At 42.7% G+C, this 27,635-nt stretch overlaps 1 protein-coding gene across 6 annotated transcripts in view; it reads left to right on the plus strand.

Annotated features, from left to right (window-relative positions):
• ST3GAL3 (ST3 beta-galactoside alpha-2,3-sialyltransferase 3) overlaps window positions 1–27,635 on the plus strand; it is a 232,937-nt gene that overhangs the window by 143,510 nt on the left and 61,792 nt on the right. For all 6 annotated transcript variants that reach the window (XM_079946031.1, XM_079946034.1, XM_079946035.1 and 3 more), the window contains one exon: window positions 17,716–17,808. In XM_079946031.1, the coding sequence (XP_079802157.1) occupies window positions 17,716–17,808 (93 nt within the window). The remainder of the gene's footprint in view (window positions 1–17,715; window positions 17,809–27,635) is intronic.

The raw sequence follows: 27,635 nt of genomic DNA on the forward strand, positions 1-27,635 counted from the left end.
ATAGAAATACACTTAAAATATCTCTATATCCAATGATACTCCAAGAACCTGGAAATAGATGTCTTAGATTTTTTTGGTCTTCATTATATTCTTTTAATTATGTCTTTGTGGAATAAATGGTTTCTATTTCCTTTGAGAATTCCCTGCTACTTGTGTCTTCACGACAGAATCACTTGTCAGTGCTGTGAAGATTATTTAAAATACTTATATGCAGTGAGCTGTACAAAACCTTGTCTTTTAACTGCAAACTCTATTGTTCAGGAGGGCAATATTTTTTGGAGGTTAAAAATGTGGGCTGTGCTGGGCTTCCCTGGTGGCGCAGTGGTTAAGAATCTGCCTGCCAATGCAGGGGACACGGGTTTGAGCCCTGGTCCTGGAAGATTCCCACATGGCGCAGGACCACTAAGCCCCTGCGCCACAACTACTGAGTCTGTGCTCTACAGCCCGCGAGCCACAGCTCCTGAGCCCACGTGCCACAACTAGTGAAGCCCACGTGCCTAGAGCCTGTGCATTGCAACAATAGAAGCCACTGCAACGTGCACCACAATGAAGAGTAGTCCCCACTCGCCACATCTAGAGAAGCATTGCTTCTGAGCACAACAACGAAGACCCAACACAGCCAAAAATAAAAATAAAATAAATAAATTTATTAAAAAAAAATGTGGGCTGTGGAGTCAGATTTTGATTTTTAAAGCCCAGTTCCACATCTTACTAGCTATAATCTTGAGCGAGTTATTTAACTGTTATTTCTCAGTTTCTTACTATAAAGTGGGATCATAATAATTGCCCAAGTATGAGATTCAACCTATCCATTTACCTTTGTTGGTGTCTGGTAAACTGGGAAGGCTATAGCCCCAAAATCAAACCTTAACCTCAGCTTGCCTCCTGCTTCTTGCCCCAGATTTCATTTCTTCGACTCATTCATTTAGCAAATATTTCGTGAGTACCAACTATGTGCTTTGTAATTGGGATAAAACCGTGAAATTTTTAAGCCATATGAACAGCCTTGTAAGCTTGATTGGAAAGGACGTCTTGTGAGCTGAAGTCTTAGTGAAGGGGGAGAGAGTAAATGAGAACAGCAAGGGAGGGTAGGAGGTAGTATTTCTGGATAGCATGAGCAATGAACAGGTTTTCTTTTCTTTTTTTTAAGGAAGGTGACATACTGGTGACTCGGAAGCATAAATGGAGTACAAGGAGGATATGAGGGGCCTTCAGGTGCATGGGGTATAGGAGAAAGAGCAGCCTCCATCACATAGGGCTGTAGAGGAAATGGTGTTTTCAGTGAAGACCCAGGTTTCTATGAAATTAGAAGATGGAAGGAACATTCACTGAAGAAGTCGAGGCTTCATGGAAGACAGTGGAAAGTTAGAATATGGTGAGGTGGGAGAGAAGTGGGAGATTGAACCATGAAGAAGAAGGAGACAGCAGTGACTTGAGCATGAGAAAACTGATGAGGATGTCATTGAGGGAGTGAATAACCAGGATGTGAGGCTGGCGTGTTGGGTTTTGTTGGCCTCAAAGTTGTCCAAGAATTAACCTTGTGTTCCCTGGGGGGTAGGCTCTCAGGCTGCTCAGTGCAGTCAGCTGCAGCCCAATGGGATGATGCCTCCAGAGGGTTCAAGTCTGGTCCCTGGAGAGGCTCTGGCTTCCCAAAAAGGAGTCTACTGTTCAAAGTGGAGGGTCCTAGGGAAAGGCTCAGGGCTACAGTCTGCTGCCCAGACATCGAGGTAAGCGCTTCCTCATTCATTCAACAGCTTCCTTGAGCAGCTACTGTGTATCATGTTCTATGCTCTGAGGATATACCAGTGAGCAAGGTGGTCAGTAAACAAAAGGTGTGATAAACAAATAACGTTTTCAGTGTCTTGGAAGGTGATGAGTGCTATGAAAGAAAATAGAGCAGGACAAGGGAATGCTGGAGAAGAGATTGCAAGTTTAAATGGGACGGTCAGGGCAAGCCTCAATGAAAGGTAGATTTGAGCAAAGACTCAGTGGAAGAGAGGGAGTTAGCCCTGCCTGTATCTGGAGGCAGAGCACTCAGACAACACCCTAAGGAAATCTCAGTCTTGGTTATGAGGAACATGACACCGGAGCTGGGGAATGTGCCCATTAGTCCAGCAGAGACAGGAACCATCTGGAGTCTTGAAGGTGCCAGATCCCGGTGTCCAGGTGTGTTTTTCCTGAGCTGATGTCAGCGTTCTGGAAGCTGATTTAATTAAATGGTGGTGTCATCTGTTTCAGCTGGGTGTAGGTGGGTGCTCCGTATGCTGGGAAAGCTCCTGTCTGTATGATGTTTTATGGTTGCCATGTGGGCAAGAGCATGGAGGCGTTAATGCTCAGTCTCATTTCATAAGGAATTCCTTGTGAAGACAAGGATATAGGAGCCAAAACTAACAACTTTTAACCCCCAAAGGCTTGTGAAAACCAAGCCAATTGTGAAAGACCTATAAACCTAGGGCAGTCTGCAATACACCCTGAGGCATAGCTTACTATTTCCAGAACAGCCTGTCAAGTTCCCTATGGCTGCATGGGGAACTTTCCCCTGTGGGGAAAGTGTTTATTAAGCACCTACCATATGCCAAAAGCCAAATTCCTACTTTGTAGCTCACCTGGAGCTCTCAGCACTGTGGTTCTTAACCTTGACTGAATACTGGAATCACCTGGGGAGCTTAAGAAATTACTGACACCTGCCTCCCACCCCCTAGAGATTCTGAAGTCATTGGGTTGAGGTGTAGCCTGGGCTTTGGGATTTTTAAAGCTCCCCATATGAGTCTAATACTGCTCTAAAAGATTCCATATCCTGTCTGAGGAACTCTTCACTTTCCCAGGTGATTGATACCAAAAATAAACTCACCTTTGAGGTGAGGCCCCTGCCTGTACATAGGACATGTCTATATACAGTGTTTCTCAGCACAGGACTTCACCACCCAGAGATTCTGATTTAGTTGATCAGGAATCAGTTACCTTAATGTTTAAAAGTTCCACCAGGTGATTCTAACATGCCAGGGTTGAGAACCAGGGTATAGCCTTCAAGCCTATCACTATAACCATATTTGAATACAGCATAATGACTACCACAGAATGTAGTAGTAGTTATGTTAGGACAGTTGGATTGTGAGTACTTTTTTCCTTTTGAGTTTACCTTTTCTGTATTGTCCTTATATACCTTTAAAATGAAAAAATATATCTGGATGTGCCTTCTTTTCTGTAATTAAAAAAAAAGGAAACTTTCGGGACTTCCCTGGTGGTCCGCATTTCCACTGCAGGGGGCGTGGGTTCGATTCCTCATTGGGGAACTAAGATTTTACATGGCGCGTGGCGCAGCCAGAAAAATAAAACCCAAAACCGCCCCCCCCCAAAAACGCAAACTTTCATTATGATCTCTAGGTCTCTAAATACTATTTTCAAAAATCCATTTTATATTAATTTTTGGTTACCAGCCCTTTCTCTAGTTTTTTTCTTCATGGTCTTTTAAAATCTGAATCAATTGAAGAGTTTCCTGTAAATTCTATTGGCCTATTTAAATAGTTCTTCATTATCTATACTGGGAATAAATATTTGTGTAAAAACTTAATATCTGTCTTTTCTATGCTGTCAAAGCTCCAAGAGGTCTAAGGATGAGACATGATAAGTCTGGAGGAATGAGCAGACCAAATCATGCAGGGCTTTAGAGATAACAATAAGAAGTTTGGGCTTCATCTTGAAGGCAAAAGGTGGCATCAAAGTATTTTAAGCAGTTGAAAAGCATTAGTTTTGACTTGTAGGAAGGTGATTTTGCCTGTGGGAAGGTAGATGGGTTGGAGAGGAGCAGAAGTGGAAAGGGAAATAAGACTTAGGAGACCTTCATAGAAACAAAGAGTAGGGGGGCTTCCCTGGTGGTGCAGTGGTTAAGAATCCCCCTGCCAATGCAGGGGACACGAGTTCAAGCCCTGGTCCGGGAAGATCCCACATGCCGCGGAGCAACTAAGCCCGTGCGCCACAACTACTGAGCCCACACTCTAGTGCCCATGAGCCACAACTACTGAGCCCACGTGCTGCAACTACTGAAGCCTGCGCACTCTAGTGCTGGTACTCTGCAACAAGAGATGCCACTGCAATGAGAAACCCGCATACTGCAACGAAGAGTAGACCCTGCTCGCCGCAACTAGAGAAACCCCACCCTCAGCAACGAAGACCCAACGCAGCCATAAATAAATTAATTTAAAAAAAAGAAACAAAGAGCAGAAATCAGTAGAGAAAATCAATAAAACCAAAAGCTGATTCTTTGGCAATATTAATAAAAGCAGTAAACCTCTAGCCAGGCTAGCCAAGAAAAAAAGAGAGAAGACACAGATTACTAATATCAGAAATAGAAGAAGGATCATCACTACTGATCCCATGGATATTAAAAGCGTTAATAAAGGAATATTATGAGCAACTCTGTGCCCACAAATTTGGTAACTGAGGTGCAATAGACCGATTCCTTGGAACACACAAACTACCAAAACATACAAGAAGACATAGATCATCTGAAGAGGCCTATATCTACCAAGGAAATTGAATCAATAATTAGTAACCTTCCAGAAAACCAGGCTCAGATGGTTTCACTGGTGACTTCTATCAGACACTTAAGGAAAAGATGATACCAATTCTCTACAATCTCTTCCAGAAAATAGAAGCAGAGAATGTTTCTAACTTGTTCTGTGAAGCCGCATTACCCTAAAACCAAAACCGGATAAAGCCATTCTCAATTACAGACCAATATCTCTCATGAACATAATGCAAAAATTCTCAACAAAATATTAGCATATTGAATCCAATGATGTACAAAAAGAACCACACACCTAAATGAAGTGGGATTTATTCCAGATATGCAAGGTTGGTTCAACATTAGAAAATCAATTACTGTATTGCATCACATCAACAGGCTAAAGAAGAAAAATCATATCATATCTATAAGATGCAGAAAAGCACTTGATACAATCCAACATCCAATCGTGATTTTAGGAAAAACTCTCAGCAAAATAGGAATGGAAAGAAACTTGCTCAATAAGATAAAGAACATCTACAAAAAATCTACACCTAACATCATGCTTGATGATGAGAAACTAGATGCTTTCCCCCTAAGTTTGGGAAAAGGCAAGAATGTCCCTTTTTACTACTCCTATTCAGCATTATACTGAAAGATCTAGCTAATTCAATAAGACCAGTAAAGGAAATAAAAGGCATAGATATTAGGAAGGAAGGATTAAAACGGTCTTTGTTCACAGATGACATGATTGACTATGTAGAAAATCCCAGAGAACTGGCAGAAAACTCCTGGAACTAACCAGCAGTTATAGCACTATTCCAGGATACGAGGTTAATATACAAAAGTCAGTTGCTTTCCTATATACCAGCAATGAACAATTGGAATATGAAATTAAAAACATAATATCATTTAAATTATCACACACAAAAAGAAATACTTAGGTATAAATCTAAATATATTGATATATATAAATTTATATATATAATTATAAGACTCTGATCAGAGAAATCTAGATAAATTGAGAGCTATTCCATGTTCATGGATAGAAAGATTCAATATTGTTTAAATGTCAGTTCCTCCTAACTTGATCTATAGATTCAACGTAATCTCAGTTAAAATCCCAGCAAATTATTTTATGGATATCAACAAACTTATTCTAAAGTTTATATGGAAAGGCAAACAACTGAGAATAGTCCACATAATACTGATAAAGAAGAACAAAGTTGAAGGACTGATGCTACGTGACATTAGACTTAAGATAAAGCTACAGTAATTAGGACAGCATGGTATTGGCAAAAGAATAGACAAACAGACCAATGGAACAGAATAGAGTCCAGAAATAGAAATACACCAATATAGTCAATTGATCCTTGACAAAGGAGCAAAGGCAATTCAACAGAAAAAAAAGGATCATCTTTTCGACAAGTGATGCTAAAACAATTGGACATCCATATGTAGAAACTAAATCTTTCACCTTACACTTTTCATGAGAATTAACTCAAAATGGAATCTAATAGACCTAAATGTAAAACACAAAACTTCTAGAATATAACAGGAGAAAATCTGTGTGAACTTGGATTTGGCAATGAGTTTTTGGATACAAAACCAAGAGTACAATTCATGAAAGAAAAAATCAATAACTTGACTTACTGAAATTAAAATCTTTTGTTCTGTGAAAGACACTGATAAAATAATGAAAAAACAAGCCACAAACCAGAAAAAAATACTTGCAAAACACGTTTGATTTTTAAAAGACTTTCATTCAAAATATACAAAGAACTCTTAAAACTCAGCAATAAGAAAAACAACCAACCCAGTTAAAAACGGGCCAAAGACTTTAACAGACACCTCATCTGACAAGATGTATACAGATGGCAAATAAGCATATGAAAAGACGCCCATATCTCATGTGTCATTAGAGAAATGCAGATTAAAACAAGAATAAAATATCACCACACCTATTAGAATGGCTAAAATACAAAATACTGACACATCAAATGTTGGCAAGGATGTGGAGCAACAGGAAGTCTCATTCATTGTTGGCAGGAATGCAGAATGGTTCAGCCATTTTGGCAACATATTAAAAAGCTAAACATAGTCTGACCACATGATTTAGCAATTACTGTTGTAGGTATTTACCCAATTGAGCTGAAAACATGTCTATACAAAACTGCACACAGTGGCACAGTATGGCACAAATGTTGCACATTGCTCCGGTTTATACAGTAATAAGGGCCTTTTTGTTTAATTATCTTTAAAAAATCATAGTCGCCAACAACTGGAAGCAACCGAGATGTCCTTCATTAGGTGAATGGATAAACAAGCTGTAGTACATCCAGACAGTGGAGTATTATTTGGCTCTAAAAAGAAATGCACTATCAAGCCATGAACAGGCATGGAGGAACCTTAAATACATGTTGCTAAATGAAAGAAGCCAGTCTGAAAAGTCTACCTACTATATGGTTTCAACTGTATGACATTGTGGAAAAGGAAAAACTATGGAGACAGTAAAGAGATCAGTAACTACTACGCTACAGATCTTATGAGATTTATTTAGCCTTTCCGCTGAGCTCAGTTATGCAGTGGCATGCCAGTTGAAGACAAGTCCCTGTATATGAGATGTTGGCTTCATTTCAGCGGCCCTCCTTCCCTGTTCCCAGGAGTCTCCTGATCTTCCTGCCGATAGGGCAGAAGTTTGGAGACAGCCAAGTGAGTTGGAGAGAATAATCCAAGTAAGAAAAATTTTAAAAAAGCAGTTTTTTTCTTCATTAAATTAGTGAAATGGGGACTTGCCTGGTGGCGCAGAGGTTAAGAATCCGCCTGCAAATGCAGGGGACACGGGTTCGGGCCCTGGTCCGGGAAGATCCCACATGCTGTGGAGCAACTAAGCCTGCGCGCCACAGCTACTGAGCCTGTGCTCTAGAGCGCGCGAGCCCCAACTACTGAGCCCGTGAGCCACAACTACTGAAGCCCACGCACCTAGAGCCTGTGCTCCGCAACAAGAGAAGCCACTACAACAAGAAGCCCACGCACCACAACGAAGAGTAGACACTGCTCGCTGCAACTAGAGAAAGCCTGCGTGCAGCAACGAAGACCCAGTGCAGCCAAAAATAAAAAATAATTAATTAATTAATTAAAAAATATTAGGGGCTTCTCTGGTGGCGCAGTGGTTGAGAGTCCGCCTGCCGATGCAGGGGACACCGGTTCCTGCCCTGGTCTGGGAAGATCCCACATGCCGCGGAGCGGCTGGGCCCGTGAGCCATGGCCGCTGAGCCTGCACGTCCGGAGCCTGTGCTCAGCAATGGGGGAGGCTGCGGCAGTGAGAGTCCCGCGTACCGCAAAAAAAAAAAAATAATTAGTGAAATTATGATGATAATTCAGGTGGTCTAGAAGTAGAAAAAGCTGAAGTCAAACATTAAAACAGTAGGAATAGTTACTGACATTTGTATAGCCTTTCAAAGAATGTTCTGTCCTACATTGTTGCAGGAAATCATTTGATCTTCCCACCAGTCCTGTATTTATTAAAGCTATTTTAAGAGTTAAGAGAACCGATTATCTCATGCCTGAGGTTACACAACTAGTAAGTGGAAGAGCTAGTTACTTAAACTCCGGTCTTTTTACCTTTAAGCCCACTCTTCTTTCTACCAAAGAAAGCAAAGGCTTTGGTGAGAATAAAGGATGGGTTTAAGAGTCAGTTTCTGTTGTCAAAAATGATAATGATACTTACCCCAGAGTAGGGCTGCTCCAAGGGTGTGCAGAGTCCTGGCTAATATTTTTGTAAGGTCTCTGCTGTATAAATAAGTTGATGGGTCCATGTGAGATGTAATGACTCATTAATGAGGCTTTAGAACAATAGGGAAAGAAGAGATACTTATGTATGTGTATATTATCCAATCAGTGCACATGAAGTTTCTTCAGAGTATCCAGATACCCCTTCTTTCTGTTCAGGTTCAGGAACCACCTCATCATGTTTTCTTTATTGTCAGGTGCATCATTCCTGGCTAATTTCACATCTCCCACCATAAGAAAAAGGTAGCAGTACTGTTATTATTTACAGTGCCATGGCTTTCTGGAACCTGTTTTATAGAAACAATATAGATCTTCTTGTCTCTTCAGTTCTCTAGTACCCTTTATTTCATACTGGTTACATCATTACTCTTCTCTTTTTTTAGCATCTTTATTGGAGTATAATTGCTTTACAATGGTGTGTTAGTTTCTGCTGTATAATAAAGTGAATCAGCTATACATATACATACATCCCCATATCTCCTCCCTCTTGCTTCTTCCTCCCAGCCTCCCTATCCCACCCCTCTAGGTGGTCACAAAGCACAGGGCTGATCTCCCTGTGCTATGCAGCTGCTTCCCACTAGCTATCTATTTTACATTTGGTAGTGTATATATGTCCATGCCACTCTCTCACTTCGTCCCAGCTTACCCTTCCCCCTCCCCGTGTCCTCAAGTCCATTCTCTATGTCTGCGTCTTTATTCCTGTCCTGCCCCTAGATTGTTCCGAACCTTTATTTTTTTTTTAAGATTCCATATATATGTGTTAGCATACGGTATTTGTTTTTCTGTTTCTGACTTACTTCACTCTGCATGACAGTCTAGTTCCATCCACTTCACTACAGAGAACTCAGTTTCGTTTCTTTTTATGGCTGAGTAATATTCCCACATCATTACTCTTGAAGCCACACTACCCTTATCCTTCATGCTGCCCACAAACACTGGCTTCCAGTGACTCTGAAAGGTTGTGACTGTGCTTTGCTGACAATGACCACAAATGCAAGTCTTACCCAGAGTATGAAGGGGAAATGTGAAATGTAATTAGTTTGTGGTCATGTTAAATTTACCATTTGAAACTATCAAGACTGAATCATGAAGAAATAAAAATCCAAACAGACCAATTACTAGTAAGGAGATTGAATCAGTAGTCAGAAACCTCCCAAAAAAAAAAGTCCAGGACCAGATGGCTGGTGAATTCTACCAAACATTTAAAGAAAAAATACCAATCCTTCTCAAATTTTTCCAAAACATAGAAGAGGAAGGAACACTTCCAAACTCATTTTATGAGGCCAGCATTATCCTGATACCAAAACCAGACAAAGGCACTACAAGAAAAGAAAATCACAGGCCACTATCTTTGATGAACACAGATGCAAAAATCCTCAACAAAATTTTAGCAAACAGAATTCAACAATACATTAAAATTCAACATACACTGTGATCAAGTGGGATTTATTCCTGGGATGCAAGGATGGTGCAACATCCATGGATCAATCAATGTGATAAACCACATTAATAAAATGAAGAGAAAAAAATCATATGATCATCTCAGTAGATACAAAATAAGCATGTGACAAAATTCAACATCCATTCATAATAAAAATTCTCAACAAAGTGGGTATAAAGGAAATGTACCTCAACATAATAAAGGCCATATATGATAAACCCACACATAACGTCATACTCAATGGTAAAAAAGCTGAGTCTTTCCTCTAAGATCAGGAACAAGACAAAGATGGCCACTCTCACCACTTTTATTCATTGTAGTACCAGAAGTCCTAGCCAAAGCAATTAAGAAAGAAAAAGAAACAAAAGGCATCCAATTTGGAAAGGAGAAAGTAAAACTGTCTGTATTTAGAGGTGACAATATTATATATAGAAAATCCTAAAGATTCCGCCAAAAAAAAAAAACCTGTTAGAATGATTTTTAAAAATTCAATAAAGTTGTAAGATACAAAATCAATATACTAAAATCAGTTGTGTTTCTATACACTAATAATGAACTATCAGAAAGAGAAATTAAGAAAACAATCCCATTTACAATTGCATCAAAAAGAATAAAATACCTTGACTAACACACCATTGTAAAGCAATTATACCCCAATAAAGATGTTAAAAAAAAAAAAGAATAAAATACCTTGGAATAAATTTAGCTTAGGAGGCGAAAGGCTTTTTACAATGAAACTATAAGACACTGATGAAGGTAATGAAGAAGACACAAATAAATGGAATGATATTTTGTACTCATGGATTGGAAGAATTAATATTGTTAAAATGTTTATAGTATCTAAAACGACGTACAGAGTCAGTGCAATCCCTACCAAATTTTATCATTTGAAATTTTATAGTGTAAACGGAGAATAGCACATCTTCCAACCATGCTTACCTTGGACTCTTTTAGCCCCACATGCCTAGGTCTAAGGGCTGTACTCCTTAAAGGATTATTGTAAAGTAACATTAGATAATTATGTCAACTGTGTGTGTGTGTGTGTGTGTGTGTGTGTGTGTGTGTGTGTGTTTTAATAAAATGTAGAAACAAAATTGAATTGGAGCAGTTGCAAGAGATTCCTGGTGGAAAGTGTCGGTGAGAATTGCATATACAGCTCAGGCTAAAGCGTTTGCAAGAACTTACTAGAGAGCATCCTCCCAGACAAAATGAAGTAAATTACAAGGCCCTGGAGACAAAGATAAACTGCAGTAATGTCAGCTCCAGAATCACTGATCAAAGAGCAGAGTGGCTGATTTGTTGAGAAGATACTGCAGTGCCCAGTAGCAAGAGCTGAAAGGCAGGGCCTCCAGAGCTGAGAAACACCCCAAATTCCAGATCACGCAAATCAAGCAGTCCCTCTTCTCTTAAAGTGATAGAAGAGACATGAGACAGTGCCTCCATGTTTATCACAGATCACTGTAAGTGAGGCAGAACCGTATAGAAGCCCAAGTCTGCAGTGAAGTTCACAAAGAGCAAAGGGTCAGTGATGCCCAGGGCAGGATGGATTGGCACACCCCAAATGTGGGTGAATGAAGAGACGGTTGATAATTCAGGAAGAGCCAGCAGACCTGTAATCGTGGGGGAGAGGCAGTCAGAGGAGATAGAAATTGTCCTTAGGGAGAAAACTTTCCATCTTGGAGCTTGAAAGGCTCTATGGCAGTATTAAATAACCTTTCTTACATAAAGGCTATTTCAGGAAAAAAAAAAAAAATGAAAATGTTTAATGACGAGCTAGGATTACTAAAGCTAACCTAAGCTGCTTCTGCCATTTCCCAAATCATGTCGTCATTCCAGAAGCGTCCCTCTAGTAATTGCAGAAGTGCATCTTCATCAGGAAGGTTAGAGAGGGTAGAACTGAAGAAGCAGTGGTGGGGTGAACTCTGTGCTGAGAGTTCTTACCTGTGTTTATCATGCAAGTCCTCCCAGCACGAGTGTACTGGCTACCTTGATTAAGTTGCTATATTTGCTTTAAAAGAAGCTAATATTTGTTAACTATGGTTTGTGAGGCAGTGTGCTAGGTGTTACACACATGGTCTTACTCTGTTCTTGCAACCAGTTCCTTGAACTGCTTCCAGTAAACTAGCACCTGGAATGAGGGAGGGGGCACAGTAGGGGGCTAAGTTCAGTCTTTTCTGAGAGGTTCTAGAAATTAGCCCATTGGTCACGAGATGCCCAACAACACTGATCTATACAGTTCTAATCCTCAAAGTCCTTTCTTCATTTTCCCCAGCCATCACCACCTCATACCCACACTTCCTGTCAATTAACCTTCCAAGTCAAGGTAACCAATTGAGTTCAGTCCAAAAAACATTTTGTTGGGTACTTATATAGTCAGTGCCATGCATGGTACTCTGTGCTAGGCAACATACTCAGATTTCGTGGTCTGGGAGAGAAAGATGTTTAAATGGACAGTTATTCTTTTTTTTTTTTTTAATAAATTTATTTATTTATTTTTTGGCTGCGTTCAGTCTTGGTTGCTTCCTCTAGTTGCGGTGAGCAGGGGCTACTCTTTGTTGCGGTGCACAGGCTTCTCATTGCGGCGACTTCTCTTTGTTGTGGAGCGGAGGCTCTAGGCACGCAGACTTCAGTAGTTGTGGCACATGGGCTCAGTAGTTGTGGCTCACGGGCTCTAGAGCACAGGCTCAGTAGTTGTGGCGCACGGGTTTAGTTGCTCCGCGGTGTGTGGGAATCTTCCCGGACCAGGGCTCGAACCCGTGTCCCTTGCATTGGCAGACAGATTCTTAACCACTGCGCCACCAGGGAAGTCCCTAAATGGACAGTTTATTCTTCAGGGTAACAAGTGCTAGGCCATAGTTATGTCCTAGTCATCACTGTATCCCTAATCCCAGGCCAGCGTCTGGCACATAACAACAATGAGACTGTTACAGTTAGCATGTACTGAGGGAGAACTATGTGCCAGGCTTGTACTAAACATTGTATTGTCAACATAATCCTCACAAGAATTTTATGAGGTATTAGTATAATTCCAGTTTTAAAGATGTGGAAATTAAGGCACAGAGCAGTTAAATAACATGCCCAGCTGGTAAGGGATGGAGCCAGGGTACAAACCCAAGCAGAGTGACTCTGTTTCCTCTAAATATCTGTTGAGTGAATGAATGAATGAATGAGTGAGAGGATGGAAGGGAAGGAGGTGGGAGAGAGAGTGGGGACAAGTGAGCAAGGTCAGGTGACTGTCAGCTCTAGGTAAAATGGGGTCCACAGGCAGGAGAGGTTGGTTCTGCTTGGCGGGGGAAGCAATCAGGAAAAGTTTCACAAAGGAAGTGGTGCTTCACCCGAATGTTGCAAGATGAATAGGTAGTCACTAGCCAGGGCAGGGCAGGGTAGACAGAGTGAAGGCCAACGCTTCTACTTTTGTGGTAGATCCTTTCTCTCTCACACCTTCTCGGGGACATTTCTCCAACTGTCCCATTTCTGTTGCATCATGCTTGAGTTTTCCTCTTATTCTAACCAGCTTATATGCATGCTGAAAAATTTCCTAACCTCAAAAAAATCTTTCCCTGCAATTCCCCTCCAGCAATTGCCCCATTTCTCTGTCTCCCTTTATAGCAAAACTTCTAAAAATGGTAGTCTCTATTCCCTGGCTCCAATTCTTCTGTTTTCTCTGAAACCCGATGAAAGCAGCATTTCACCCCCACACTCCAGTGAAACAGCTCTACTCAAAGTCAAGAGCAACCTCCGTGTTGGCAAATACAGCTGTCAATCTTATGGCTACCTTCCCAGGCCGAGCACAGTGTTTGATGCAGTTGGTCCCTGTATCCTTCTTGAGACACTTCATTCCTTTGGCACCTGAGACATCACACTCTCTCCTGATTATTTTTCTATCTCAGGGACTGCTTCTTTCAGCCTTTTGCCATGCTACTCCTCAGCTCCCAAATGTTGATCCTTAAAATGCACACGGTGATCAGGGCACTCTCCCACTGGAAATCATTCAGTGACTCTCCCCAGGACAGAATCCAAACTTGAGCATTGGAAAGCTCCGCCACCTCACCTGTCACGAAGTATTTGTGTGGTGCTCTAGAGGACAGCCAGCCCCTCCAAATGTTCTTTTTCACCACACCCTCCAAGATCTCTGAGAGCTGAGTGGTTCCCATTTGCAGATGAGGAAGCTGAGAAGCAGATTGTCCTTCACTTGCCCAAGGTCATGCAGCTTGCAGTGTCTTTTATGAAAGCTTCTAATTCCACGTCCTGTATTCTTCCCATTTACAACCTGTTGTTTGACCTGATTCCTTAAACTTGGGGCTTCTGAGTGAAGCAGAGGCGTGGAAGTCTGGTTCCTTCTTTTAGGTGCCAGCCTCTCCATCTGGATTTCCTCTTAAGAGTGCAGTGGTTTACACTCTTCACCCCAGGCGCTTGGTAGTCACGTTTGCAGGACAATGGTGCTCTTACTGGTCGAAATGCTAAATCTCCCCAAATGAGAGGCCAGCTGCAGAGTACGAGAAGAACAAGGGCTGAATGATTTGATCAGACATCTGTGGGGACCTCCTGGCATTTGGAGTGTGAGCGCCTTAGAGAAACTAACTATTCTGGCCCGAGGGAGTTGGAGACTGTTAATCTTGGTGGTTTTGACCGCTAACTGCCCCAGAGGTCCCAGCCTGCTGTATGACTCAGAATCCCCAACACTCCCCCTATTCTTCTCTCACTGGGATAGTCAGGAGGCCATTCCTAAGGCATTTTAATTTGGTAATAACTTGACATGGCCCACTATGCCCAGGGCTGTATGTTTTAGAAGTTACTGTTGCTTGGGGTTTGGTTTAGAGCTGCTCCATCCTTAATATCTGATTACCCTGCACTGGCCTGGGAAGAGCCTTTCCTGGTGGGCTCTGGCTTCCTGTGTTCCATCTTGCCTGTGCTCTTTCTTCTCCATTATGGATTACCTGAGTCCATAGACCCTGGACTATCCCACAGCCCGATTCTTTTTTTTTAAATTAAAAACATTTTTATACATTTTTTAAAGGCTACTTTCCATTTACAGTTATTACAGAATATTGGCTGTATTCCCCATGTTGTATAGTACATCCTTGAGCCTATCTTACACCCCATGGTTTGTACCTCCCACTCTCCCACCCATATTTTGTCCCTCCCCACCCTTCCTGCTGGCAACCACAAGTTTGTTCTCTATATCTATGAGTCTACTTCTTGTTTTGCTATAGTCACTAGTTTGTTGTATTTTTTAGGTTCCACATATACGTGAGATCATACAGTATTTGTCTTTCTCTGTCTGACTTATTTCACTTAGCATAAGGCCCCCCAGGTCCATCCATATTGCTGCACATCTAGAGCCCTGATTCTTGAAGCATTTTGCCAGAAGTTGATCGTGTTCACTAGAGAGAGGAAAGATGTGGCTGAAGGTTTGTCTGCTGTTGTACATGCATTTCCACGTGCATTTCTGCAATGCACCATGTTAAAGGGACGACCACCATCCATCTTTCCTTTTCTTTGTGAAACTATCTGGAATTCAGAAAGACCATAGGAACCCACAGTACCAGGCAAGCAAGCGGGTGGTGAGGGATTGGAGACAAGAATATGAGGGACTCATAATGCCTCACTGCTTGTTACACACTTCCAGAGAGCTTCCCTACCCCATCTCCAGCTGCACTGACCACTCGTGCTGTCCCTGGACGCTGTGCTTCCCTCTGTGATGGCACTGACTGTGAGCCACACCAGGGCGGTGCCATGTTAAAAGCTCCTGGGCTTCCCTGGTGGCGCAGTGGTTGAGAATCTGCCTGTCAATGCAGGGGACACGGGTTCGAGCCCTGGTCTGGGAGGATCCCACATGCCGCGGAGCAACGAGGCCCGTGAGCCACAACTACTGAGCCTGCGCGTCTGGAGCCTGTGCTCCGCAACAAGAGAGGCCGCGACAGTGAGAGGCCTGTGCACTGAGATGAAGAGTGGCCCCCACTCGCCGCGACTAGAGAAAGCCCTCGCACAGAAACGAAGACCCAACACAGCCAAAAATAAATAAATTAATTAATTAAGAGCTCCTGCACTTGTGTCAGAGAGAAATAGTTTCACGTCGTATCCACTACTTACTAGCTGTATGATCTTGACTAAGTCTCTTCATCTTTCTGAGCTTGTATGTAAATTAATAATTAATAGCACCTACTCACCTGGCTATTGAGAGGAGTAATTGAAGAAATCTATAATGTTTTCATCACTGTGCCTAGTCCAAAAGCTTCCTGTAGGTTTAGTAATTGCACTGAAGTTTATGTTTCGTTTCTGAAATACAGTTGTTTATGTAAGAAAATATTGTTATGTAAATTTCTCTTGTGAAACCCTTGACTTTCTTCTGCCTACCAAATAAAGGCCCAACTCCTGGCTTGTCGCTCAGCATTTACATCTGCATTTCAGGCTTTAAATTTCATTGGTAGGGAAAGCTAAAAAAATGCAGATTTTTTAGAAGAAATTGCACATAGATACAGATGAGTTTGTCTAAATTCAGTGAGCAGTGACTCTGTGTAAGGCCCTGGGCTAGGCTCAACAGGGCACTGAGTGAATCACACATGACGCATGATAGGCGGTGGCATCATGGTTTCTGGCTGTCCTGTATAGGCACCAGCCTCCCCTACCCTGGACCCACCCCGCCCCCGCCCCTGCAGAAGGCAGCCCTGAGGGAAGACTCACCACAGGGCCCCAGCACAGCAGAGCAGCTGGGCATCAGAGGGCTGGCAGCTGGCCCAAGGGTGGAGACTGGGGAAGGTGGAGACTGGGGAAGTTGGGACTGGGAACTGGCAATGAGCCAGGGCTCCTTCAGGTGCTCCAGCACGCAGGGCCTCCAGCCCCAGCAGTCACTGAATGTGTCTTGTTCTTCCTCTGTGGTCTTCTCTAGACTGCACTGGGCAGGGTTTTTGGTGGCAGGGCTGTGACTCCAGCTGCACACTGAACACATATGGACACTGAAGCCCAGAGATATGAGGTGACTTCACTACAGTCACACAGCCGCAAAGCCAGGGCTACAACTCACAAGCCTTCTGAAAAATAGTGCTTTCTGACTTATGGGCTCCTGAGATTGTCTTATGTCCAGTCCAAGTGCAGTGAGATTGTCAGGGCCATTTTGTTCCTTCAGAAAATAAGGGTCTTCTGTGTGCCCATCTCTGTGCAAAGAACTGTGAGTACAGGGTTAAATCAGACCCTGACCTTGAAGTTACAGTGCAGTGAGGGAGACATACTACCGACGATTGCAGTTCCGTACAGCGAGTGCTGGGCAATCATGTAACGCGGATGGCAGGGGGTGGACGGTGAACGCAGGGAGGCACTTGGCCCAATCTGGGGGTCAGGGAGTTAGGCCCAGAGAAATTGACATCTGAGCTGAGTTGTGAAGGACCGGGAGGCATAGACAGGTGGAGAAGGACAAGGAAGAACATTCCAGGCACAGAGGATAGGAGAGCAGGAGAGCCTCCTTAACTAAACGCCCCAACATATATTTGATCTCTATTCAGGGCACTGTGAGTGGTTCCCACTGGCTGGGTCATAGTGTGTGTGTGGGGAGAATAGAGGCAGATGAGGCTGGACATGTAGACATATCCAGGAAGGTTGAAAGGGCAGTGCCTGTGACTTTATCAAAGTCTGGCGGCTCTCTCCTTAGGTCTCCAGGCTCTACTCTCCCAGTCGGGGAGCCTGGATGGAGTTCCTGATTTCCGTGGAATCTGGTTTACTGCAAAGAATCTATGCAAAACCCAGTGAGCTCTTTTTACCAAATTCCACTGCCGGGCCTTGCTTGTTTATCCACCTATTCCTTTAGGGTTTCTTGGCTCCTCCCCCTTACCCCCACCTCCAGGGCCTTGGTGTGGAAAGGGGGCTGAAGTGCTGATTGTAGGGAGTGAAGCTTTGTTCAGGGTTTAAACACCTACAGCTCTTCATGAACTAGTAACCGCTGCCCAGTGCCTGGCAAGCCGTGACTCTCTTTCTCTTCCTCTAGGCCTGCTGAGTTAGCCACCAAGTACGCAAACTTTTCAGAGGGAACTTGCAAGCCTGGCTATGCTTCAGCCTTGATGACTGCCATCTTCCCCCGGTAAGTGCTCCTGTTTCTTCCCGTCACCTGGATAGCCTGGTCCATGGCCCAGGACTCAGACACCCTGCCCCATGTGGCAAGTGGTGTGCCTCTGAGAAAATGAGATTCTGTGGTACCTTTCCTCCCGTGTCCTTGAGTCGGTGGGTGCCTGGAAAGGACTTTGCTTTTGGTTGGTTCCTACTCCAGTCCCACTCTAGACCCTTGCTACACCTTACCCCCGTCTTCCTCTCAGAGCTTGTACCTGCCAGCACAGCTCGCTTCTGTGGAGGAAAGAGACGAGGTAGAACCTACGTGGTTCCCCTTGGAAGCCAGGTATCCAGAGGCCGCCAGACAGTGCTCCACAGCACAGAAGCTCGTAGTCTTTTTTGGAAGCTGGGACCAACTACCTGGCTTCAGGGAGGCAAAGCCAAATAAAGCAGGAAGTAAAGACGAGTTTCTGAGGCTGACGTTCTAGAGTTCCTGATTTACTTGACAGGAGCTGCTGAGAGAAGCTTTCACCCAGTTCCACTGAGAGGCCTTGCTTGCTTATCCGCCTTTTCCTTTCGGGTTTCCTTTCCTGAAACCTTGGTGTGGAAAAGAGCCTGACGTGCTGCGATCGTCTTGTCTGTGGTCCGAGTGCAGTGAGACCCCTGGGGTCGTTTTGTTCCTTCAGAGAGTTATAGGACCATCTGACTTGGAGGGGATGTAGGAGGGGCTGCTCTGGACCTCTGGGAGTCAGGATGTAGCACTCGGACCACCAGAGGAGCCCTAGGGGTGGCCTCTTGGCATGGGCTGTGTTCACGGGGGAAGGGTATGCACCCCATCCCTTAGAAGGCTGAGCTTAGGGCACACGGTGTGCTTGCAAAGGAATGCTGACACATAGCTTGCCCAGAAGCAAATCCAGGTATTTGGATTTTATGCTCCTTTTCTTTCCTAATGTCAGCAATCCAAGCTTAGCTCCTCGTATAAAACAGGAGGCTCTGCTGGCTGAATACCTGGTGTTCAGTTAGAGATCCCTTTGTCTGGGGTCTGCCTTCTGACGTGATTCCAATGTTTTGCTTCCCCCAGCTATTTACTGAGCACTTCTTCAGTGTCTGGCACCATGTTCCATATTCTTGCGTGGGTTTTCTCAGACCTACACTGCTCAGGCCCCTGGGCCAGACACCTGTGAGTTTTCCTTGACCTGTGTATGGGTTTTCTAATTGAAAGTAATACAAGCATGTGGGGAAAAAAAACTCAAACAGTACAAAAGGGTATATATTCCCACTCCAGATCCCAGAGACAGCCAATATTACCATAAGCAGGAGCATACTGTATTTATTGTACTGTATCTTGCTTTTTACTCCTAACAATATGTCTTAGAGTTTATCCTATTACCAGCATATGTGGATTCATCTCATATTTTAAATGATTGCATAATATATAATTGTTTGGAGGTGTCATAATTTTATTAAAGATTTGTTGAGGTTTAATTTACATACAGTAAGATCTACATATTAGTATAGTTGTATGAGTTTTGAGAATACCTTTGTGCAACCACTGTAACAGTTAATAGAACACGTCCAACATCACCCCCAAAAGTTCCTTCATGCTTCTTTGCAGTTAACCCCTCCCTTGACCCCCAGGCCCTGACAACTACTGTCCCTGTGCTATTTCCAGAATGTCATATAAATGGATCATATAGTAGCCTTTTGAGTCTGCCTCTTTTGTTCAGTATAATGCATTTGGGATTCACACATGTGTGTAGCAGTTGCTTGTTCCTTTTTATTGCTGAATAGTATTCCATTATATGGGCATAACATTGTATGTTGTTTATCCATTCAACAGTCAAAAGACATTTGGGTTAATTCCAGTTTTTAGCTATTATAAGTAAAGCCAACATAAACATTTGCGTAGAGGATGTATGCTTCACTGCATAAGAATTTGCCAAACTGTTTTCCAAAGTGACTATACCGTTTTGCTCTCCTGCCAGCAAAGTGTAAGAGTTTTAGTTGTTTTATATCCCTGACATCAATCTTTTTAATTTTAGCTGTTCTAGTAGGTTTAGAGGGAAGGGAAGGCTTAGAGGGCTTACCAGGGAAGCCCTGCTTTTGATGTTTTATCTAAGTCTTTCCCAGGACTTCTCTGGTGGTACAGTGGTTAAGTGTATCATTTTATTTTTAGATTCCACATATGGTCAGTTACTAACAGAGGGATGTTGAATTCTCCATTTATCAGTTTTTGCGTCAATGTATTTTGAAGCTCTGCCATTTAGTGCATACAGATTTAGGATTGTAGCCCCTTGCTGAATAGATTCCTTCATTTTTCTGAAATGTCCCTTTTTCACTGATAATAATCCTTGTTCTGAAATCTTCCTTGTTTGATATTAATATAACCACTCCAGCCTTTTAAAAGTTAGTTTCATCATGGTGTATGTTTTTCTATTCTTTTACATTTTCTGGTGGAGAAGGAGTTTGTATGTTTATACCCTTGAGCATCAGAGAAGTTGGATCTTAGAGGTGTGGTTGGCAGCAGTCCCTCCTTTTACATTTAACCTATCTGTTTCTTTATAATTAGAGAGGGTTTCTTGCGGACAACACATAATGGAGTCTTGCTTTTTTTATCCAATCTGACAATGCCTGCCTTTTACTGGAATGTTTATACTGTTTATATTTCATGTAATCATCAGTGTGGTTCGGCTTAAATTTACCATCTTGCTATGAGTTTTCTGCTAGTTTCTTTTTTCCCTTTCTTTTCCTGCCTCCTTTTGGATTAATTGAGTGTGTTTTATGGTTTTATTTTACCATAAAATAAAACTGTTGGTTTAATAGCTATGCCTCTTTGTTTTATGTTTTTCATGATTATTCTAGAGCTTACAATATACATCGTTGATTTATAATCTACTTTTAAATAATATTATAGCACTTCGCTTAGAGCTTATGAACCTTAGAACAGTATACCTCCATTTCCCCTTCCGCCCTTTGTGCTATTTTTTGTCATATTTTACATTGATGTATTATAAACCCACACAACACTGTCCTTATTTATTTTTGTTTTAAGCAGTTAATTATTTAAAGTGAATTAAAAATGAGCAGGAAAAGGCAACCTACAGAATGGGAGAAGGTATTTGCACATCATATATCTGATGTGGTGTTAATATCCAGAATATATAAAGGACTCCTACAACTCAACAACAACAACAAATGGGTGAAGGATTCAAATAGACATTTCTCCTAAGATGATATACAAATAGCCAACAAGCACATGAAAAAATGCTCAATATAATTAGTCATTGGGGAAATGCAAATCAAAACCACAACGAGAGGGCTTCCCTGGTGGTGCAGTGGTTAAGAATCTGCCTGCCAATGCAAGGGACACGGGTTCAAGCCCTGGTCCAGGAAGATCCCACATGCCGCGGAGCAGCTAAGCCCGGGTGCCACAACTATTGAGCCTGTGCTCTAGAGCCCGCGAGCCACAACTACTGAAGCCCATGTGCCTGGAGTCCGTGCTCTGCAACAAGAGAAGCCACTGCAATGAGAAGCCTGCGCACCTTAACCAAGAGTAGCCCCCGCTCACCGCAACTAGAGAAAGCCGGCGGGCAGCAACGAAGACCCAACACAGCCAAAAAAACAAAACAAAACAAAAAAACCACAGTGAGATACTACCTCACACTCATTAGGGTGGCTGCTATCAAAAAAGCAGAAAATAGCAAGTGTTGACAAGGATGTGGAGAAATCAGAACCCTGTGCACTGCTGGTGACAATGTAAATTGGTGGTGCAGCCACTATGGAAAACAGTATGGTGTTCCTCAAAAAACTGAAAGTAGAATTACTATATGACCCAGCAATTCTACTTTTGGGTATATACCCAAAAGAAATGAAAGCAGGGTCTGAAAGAGGTATTTGCACATCCATGTTCATAGCAGCATTATTCACAATAGCCAAAGCAATCCAAGAGTCTGTCAACTGATGAAAAGATAAAATGTGGTATATACATGGAATGGAATGTTATTCAGCCTTAAAAAGAGGAGGAGTTCTGACAGATGCTATGGTGTGGGTGAACCTTGAGGACATTATACTAAGTGAAATAAGCCAGTCATAGAAAGACAATACTGTTTTATTTCACTTATGTGAGGTACCTAGGGTAGTCAGACTCACAGAGATAGAAAATAGAATGGTGGTTGCCAGAGGCTGGGGACAAGGGGAAATGAGGAATTGCTGTTTAATGGATATTTAATAGACAGAGTTTCAGCTTTACAAGATGAAAAGCATTCTGGAGATTGAGTGCATAACAATGTGAAAGTACTTAACACTACTGAATTGTACACTTAAAAATGTTTAAGATGATAAATTTTATGTTATATGTATTTTACCACAATTTAAATTTTAAAAGTTTTTAAAAATTAGGATGAAAAGTCTTTTTTTTTCCCCCTCGGATTTGTTTTCATTCTCCCTTTGCTTTTTGATTTAATTTTTTTTTTTTTTTTTTTTTTTTTGGCTGCGTTGGGTCTTCGTTGCTGCGCGTGGGCTTTCTCTAGTTGTGGTGAGCCGGGGCTACTCTTCATTGCAGTGCATGGACTCTAGGCCTGCAGGCTTCAGTAGTTGTGGCACATGGGCTTTGTTGCTCCGCAGCATGTGGGATCTTCCTGGACCAGGGATCGGACCCACGTCCCCTGCATTGGTAGGTGGATTCTTATCCACTACGCCACCAGGGAAGTCCCTGAAAACTCTTGTATAGTTACCCACAAACTTAGTTTTACTGTTGCTCTTTCTTCCTTTGTGTTAGATACATGTTTCTATATGGTGTTCTTTTTCTTCTGCTTGAAGAACGTCTTGTAACATTTCTTATGAGGAAGATCTTATGGCAATGAAGTCTATCAGCTTTGGTTTGTCTGATAAAGTCTATTTTACCTTCAGTTTCAAAAGTTTGTTTGTTTGTTTTTGGCTGTGTATACAATTCTAGGTTGACAATTTGACAAACATGCAGTACTTTAAAGATATAACTTCACTTTCTTTTGGCTTGTATAGTTTCTAACAAAAGTCTTCTGTCCTTCTTACCTTATTTATTCATTTAAACTTTATTTTATTATTTGTCTGCATCAGGTCTTAGTTGCGGCACGTGGGATCTTCGCTGTGGCGTGTGGGCTTCTCTAGTTGGGGCTTCTCTCTAGTTGTGGTGTGCGGGCTTAGTTGCCTCTGGCATGTTGGATCTTAGTTCCTTGACCAGGGATCGAACCCGCATCCCCTGCATTGGAAGGTGGATTCTTAAGCACTGGACCACCAGGGAAGTCCCTTTACCTTTTTTCACTTCGTATGCAATGTTTCTCTTTTCCTCTGCCTGCTTTTTGAGATTTTTCTCCTTATCGCTCATTTTCTCCTTATCGCTCATATCAAATTATCTCAGCAATTTGATATGATGCAGTTTGTTGTGGTTTTCTTTATATTATTCTTGGCTTGCATTTATTTATAAATAAATAAATATAGTTTATAGTTTATTTTTTAATCAAATTTGGATGCATTTTGTCCTTATTTTTTCAAATATTTTTTCTGCCCATCACCCTTCACAGGATTCCAATTACATGTATGTTAAGCCATTCATCCAACTGGTTTGTTTGATGCTAGGTTTGTCTGGTGTTTTTTCCCCCCAATTCTTTCTTATTTCTCTTTGTGTTTCATTTTGGATAGTTGATACTGCTATGTTTTCACATCCACTGATATTTCTCTTGTGGTGTCTAATCAGCTGTTAATCCCATCTGGTGTGTTTTCATTTCAGATATTGTGTTTTTAATCTCTGTGGTTCCATTTAGGTCTTTTTATAGCTTTCATTTTATTCTTTATTATGTTCATGTGTTCTTCTACCTTCCTGAACATAGAGAATATATTTAGAATAGCTATTTAAACATCCTTGTCTGGTAATCCCATCATCTGTATCATTTCTGGGATGGTTTCTATTGATTGATTTTTCTCCTGATAATGGCCTATATTTTTCTGATTCTTTGTGTGCCTGCCTGGTAATTTTTTATTAGATTCAAGACAATGTGAAATTTTTGTTTTTCTGTGCTAGATTTTGTTATATTCTCTTAAATAGTGCTAGTTTTGCTTGGACATGTAGTTAAGTTACTTGGAATCAGTTGTATCCCTTTGAGATTTGCTTTCAATATTGTTAGTGCAGGTGTTGAGCAACCGTTTGTCTAGGGCTAATTTATCCCCATAACTAACGCAGTACCTGTCTGGGGACTGGACCCAGTGCCTTGTGCATTATGAGGCATTTCCACTCTGCCTGATTTATTTCCACAATTGTTTTGTGAATACAAACAATTCCCAGCGCTGTATGAACACCGGGAATTGTTTGATCTACCGCTTCCTGGTGGACTTTCCTCAGCCTCAGAATTTCCTCTCATATACGCCCAGGTCAGTACTTGGCCAAAGATCTGAGGGGACCCCTTTGCAGATCTCTGGGGCACTCTGAGCATCTCTGTCCTCTGTGGTAGTCTCCACAAATTCTAGTCTTCTTGCCCTCCCTAAACTTTGATCGCTTTTTTTCAACTCAGGAAGACCACTGGGCTCTGTTTGGGTTCCCCATCCCTGCACTGGTCCGAAGACTTGTTTCATCTATTTTGACTTGTTTTCTGGTTGTTGAAGGTAGGAGGGTAAATCCCACCCCTGTTATTCTATCATGGTGGGAAGCAGAAATCCCTTCTTCACACAGCATTCCATGAACTAAACTATAGTTTACTGCATCAGTTCCCTATTGATGGACAGTTAGGCAATTGCCATTTTTTACTACTCTAAATATTACTTCAGTGAATAACCTTTTTTACACAGCACTCCCCACACATGTGAGATTATCTAGAATAAAGTGATATTTATGGATCCAAAGTTGTGTGTGTTTATAATTTTGAAAGTTATTGGCAAATTGCCCTCAGTAGCAGTTTTTGAATTTATATCCACACATAGTAGTTTAATCTTCATCCAGTACTTTCTCCCGTTGCGGAGCGCAGGCTCCAGACGCGCAGGCTCAGCGGCCATGGCTCACGGGCCCAGCCACTCCACGGCATGTGGGATCTTCCCGGACCGGGGAATGAACCCGCGTCCCCCGCATCAGCAGGCGGACTCTCAACCACTGTGCCACCAGGGAAGCCCCATCCAGTACTTTTATAGCTTTATTATTTATATTTGAATTATTAATCCATCTGAGTTTTTATTGTTTTGGTTTGGTTTTACTGTTAGGCGTGATCCCTGGTGTTGGGATCTAGGATTGTTTAATTTTTTTCCTCGTGGGTAACTAGTGTTTCTGGATATTTTGACCAAAAAGTTGTAAGTAAATTCAGGATTTTGATTTTTGTAGTAATAATATTTTGACACAAGGGGTCTTAGGCAGCTCTTTTGACGTGTTAGTTTTGACCCGATCTAATAAAAACAAGCCATTAAATCCCTCTCTCTCTCTCTCTCTCTCTCTCTCCTCTCTCGTTACATAGTGCTGTGGGAAGGGTATTCTCACTCTGGCCCTAAGCCTCACTCCTCCTTGATCCCGCCCAGTCACTGCCTCCTACGCCTGAGCACAGACTGGGGAGCAGGCAGTGGTAGTGGAGGGGTGCTGGTGGGCTGGCCCGTCCAGGGTGCAGAGTCCTGCTTCTCTGGGAAGCCAGCCTGCTCCCTCTCACACCTTTGCGCTATCTGCTGGGAAGTCCTCCTTGCCTGCCTGGATATATTGTCCTCTAACGAGAGATATGGGGAGGAGGGGGCATGAGGTCCAAGGGAAATCAAATTGATTGAACATCTGCTCTGCTGTAAACATTGGATTAGGGCTTTTCATCTATTGGTCTCATGGAACAGAAAGTCTTCCCTGACCTCCGTTCCTGCGCACACCCAGTTACTCCTTCCTCAACCTGTCCCGCTACAGTGCTGCACACATAGCTCTGTTACAGTACTTGTAATTGTGTATTGATGTTTCTTCTCACATAGTAGGCTGTGTACCTGTTAGCATAGAGACATGGTCTTATTCATGGCTGCCAATACTTAGCAGAACCTTTAGCACTTAATAGGCACTTAATGCGTGTTTCATGAGTGGATATTGATTTCTGCCCTTGGGAGATTGAGAGTCTGAGGGAATGAGGAATGTTGATGAGACACTCTTTCAGTGGAGAGAGTTACTGAAGAAAAATAATTATTTTGACATGTACCAATATATGATAGATTGGAAAGAGATGAGATTTGGAGATAGAAAGTTCTCAGAGCTTTCTCACTTAATGGGCTATGTGTGATCTTGGAAAAGTCAGAGCATAACTCATTAGCCAAGAGAATGAAATGAGAGGATGTACCTTGGGGCTATCAATGTTAGATCATTCCAGCAAAATTTAATGTTAGACACTAAGTGAACTCTGTTTTCCCAATGACTTTCGTTAAATCAGGGAAGTTTTTTCAGGGAGAAATAAAGATCCCAGAATAGGTCATGGTAAACATTTAAAATATAGGCTTAAAGAAAAAATACAACTCACAAAATCTTAATTGACACTCCCCATTTTCCTAGCAATGCTTTACTATAAACATTTGAGTGGCTTTTTAATGGTGCTTTGGTGAAAGATCGAGTATCACGTCTTTTCGATGGTAACCCGTGAAGCCACTTAACGTCAGGCACAAGCATGCATCCGTAGGCGAGGCCTGCGGCGCACAGTTTCAGCCAAAAGCAGAACCCAAATCCAGGCTGTGCCCAAGTACAGCAGCAACACTGACGGCCAACAGCACCTACTGATGTGTCAGTACTGACTTCTCAGATCCTCTGCTAAGACCTTTTCCTGTGTTTTCTGTTTTAATCCTCCCAACAATCATATGAAATAGGATTGTTATTAATACAGTTTTAACTCTGAGGAAATGGAGGCGTAAAGAAGTCGAGCAGTTTGCCTGAGGTTACACAGATAGGAAGTGATGGAGCCCAGTTTGAACGCTACTCTGACCACCTAGCCCATATGCTTAACTGCCACATTCTATTGCCTCTCACAGCTGCTGTCCCATGGACAGGGTGCCTAGGGGCCAGAGTGCAGAGGTCTACCAGTTGCCCGACGGGGGCTCAGGAGGCACTGGTGTAGAAATTGCCCTCTTGCCTGGCTCTACAGAGGAAAACCTCACTTCTCTTGGGATGCTCTTTGCTTTGGGAAGGCCAGGGTGCGTGGCTTGTGTCTGAGACTGTGTGTGTCTGTGATTCTCATGCTACTAAGGAATCGTTGCCATGGTCCAAGCTGGCCAAATTCCCCCGAGTGCAAAGGATGGCTTTTGAAACCTTGCTGAGCTCTCTGAGGCAGGAAGTCTGGAGTATTGACAGAGTCCCAGCTGCCTGTCTTGGGACTCTCGTGTGAGAAGGTTCAGGAGGCCTACTGCACTGCTCTAGGGGATTTGAAAGTTTATGGGCTCCTGGTCAAGGTAGCTGGGTATCTGGTATCCCCATATTCCAAAGACCCTCCTTCTCTGCCCTTCATGGGTTCTGGGACTTTTTTTTTTTTTTTTTTTTTTTGCAGTACGCGGGCCTCTCACTGTTGGGGCCTCTCCCATTGCGGAGCAACAGGCTCCGGACGCGCAGGCTCAGTGGCCATGGCTCACGGGCCCAGCCGCTCCACGGCATGTGGCATCTTCCCGGACCGGGGCACAAACCCGTGTCCGCTGCATCGGCAGGCGGACTCTCAACCACTGCGCCACCAGGGAAGCCCCGATTCTGGGACTTTTATCACTACAATACCAGGGAGGAGTGGTAAGATTGAGAGGCATCCTTGTAAAGCTTTGTCCCAAACCATCAATTACAGAGGAGAATAGAGCACTGTCCACATCCACAGAATCACTGTCCTTCTAGCCTGGGAGCAAGCTGAGCGTCTCCCCACC

The sequence above is a fragment of the Stenella coeruleoalba genome (assembly GCF_951394435.1).
Source record: "Stenella coeruleoalba genome assembly, chromosome: 1".
NCBI classification, from domain to species: Eukaryota; Metazoa; Chordata; class Mammalia; order Artiodactyla; family Delphinidae; genus Stenella; species Stenella coeruleoalba.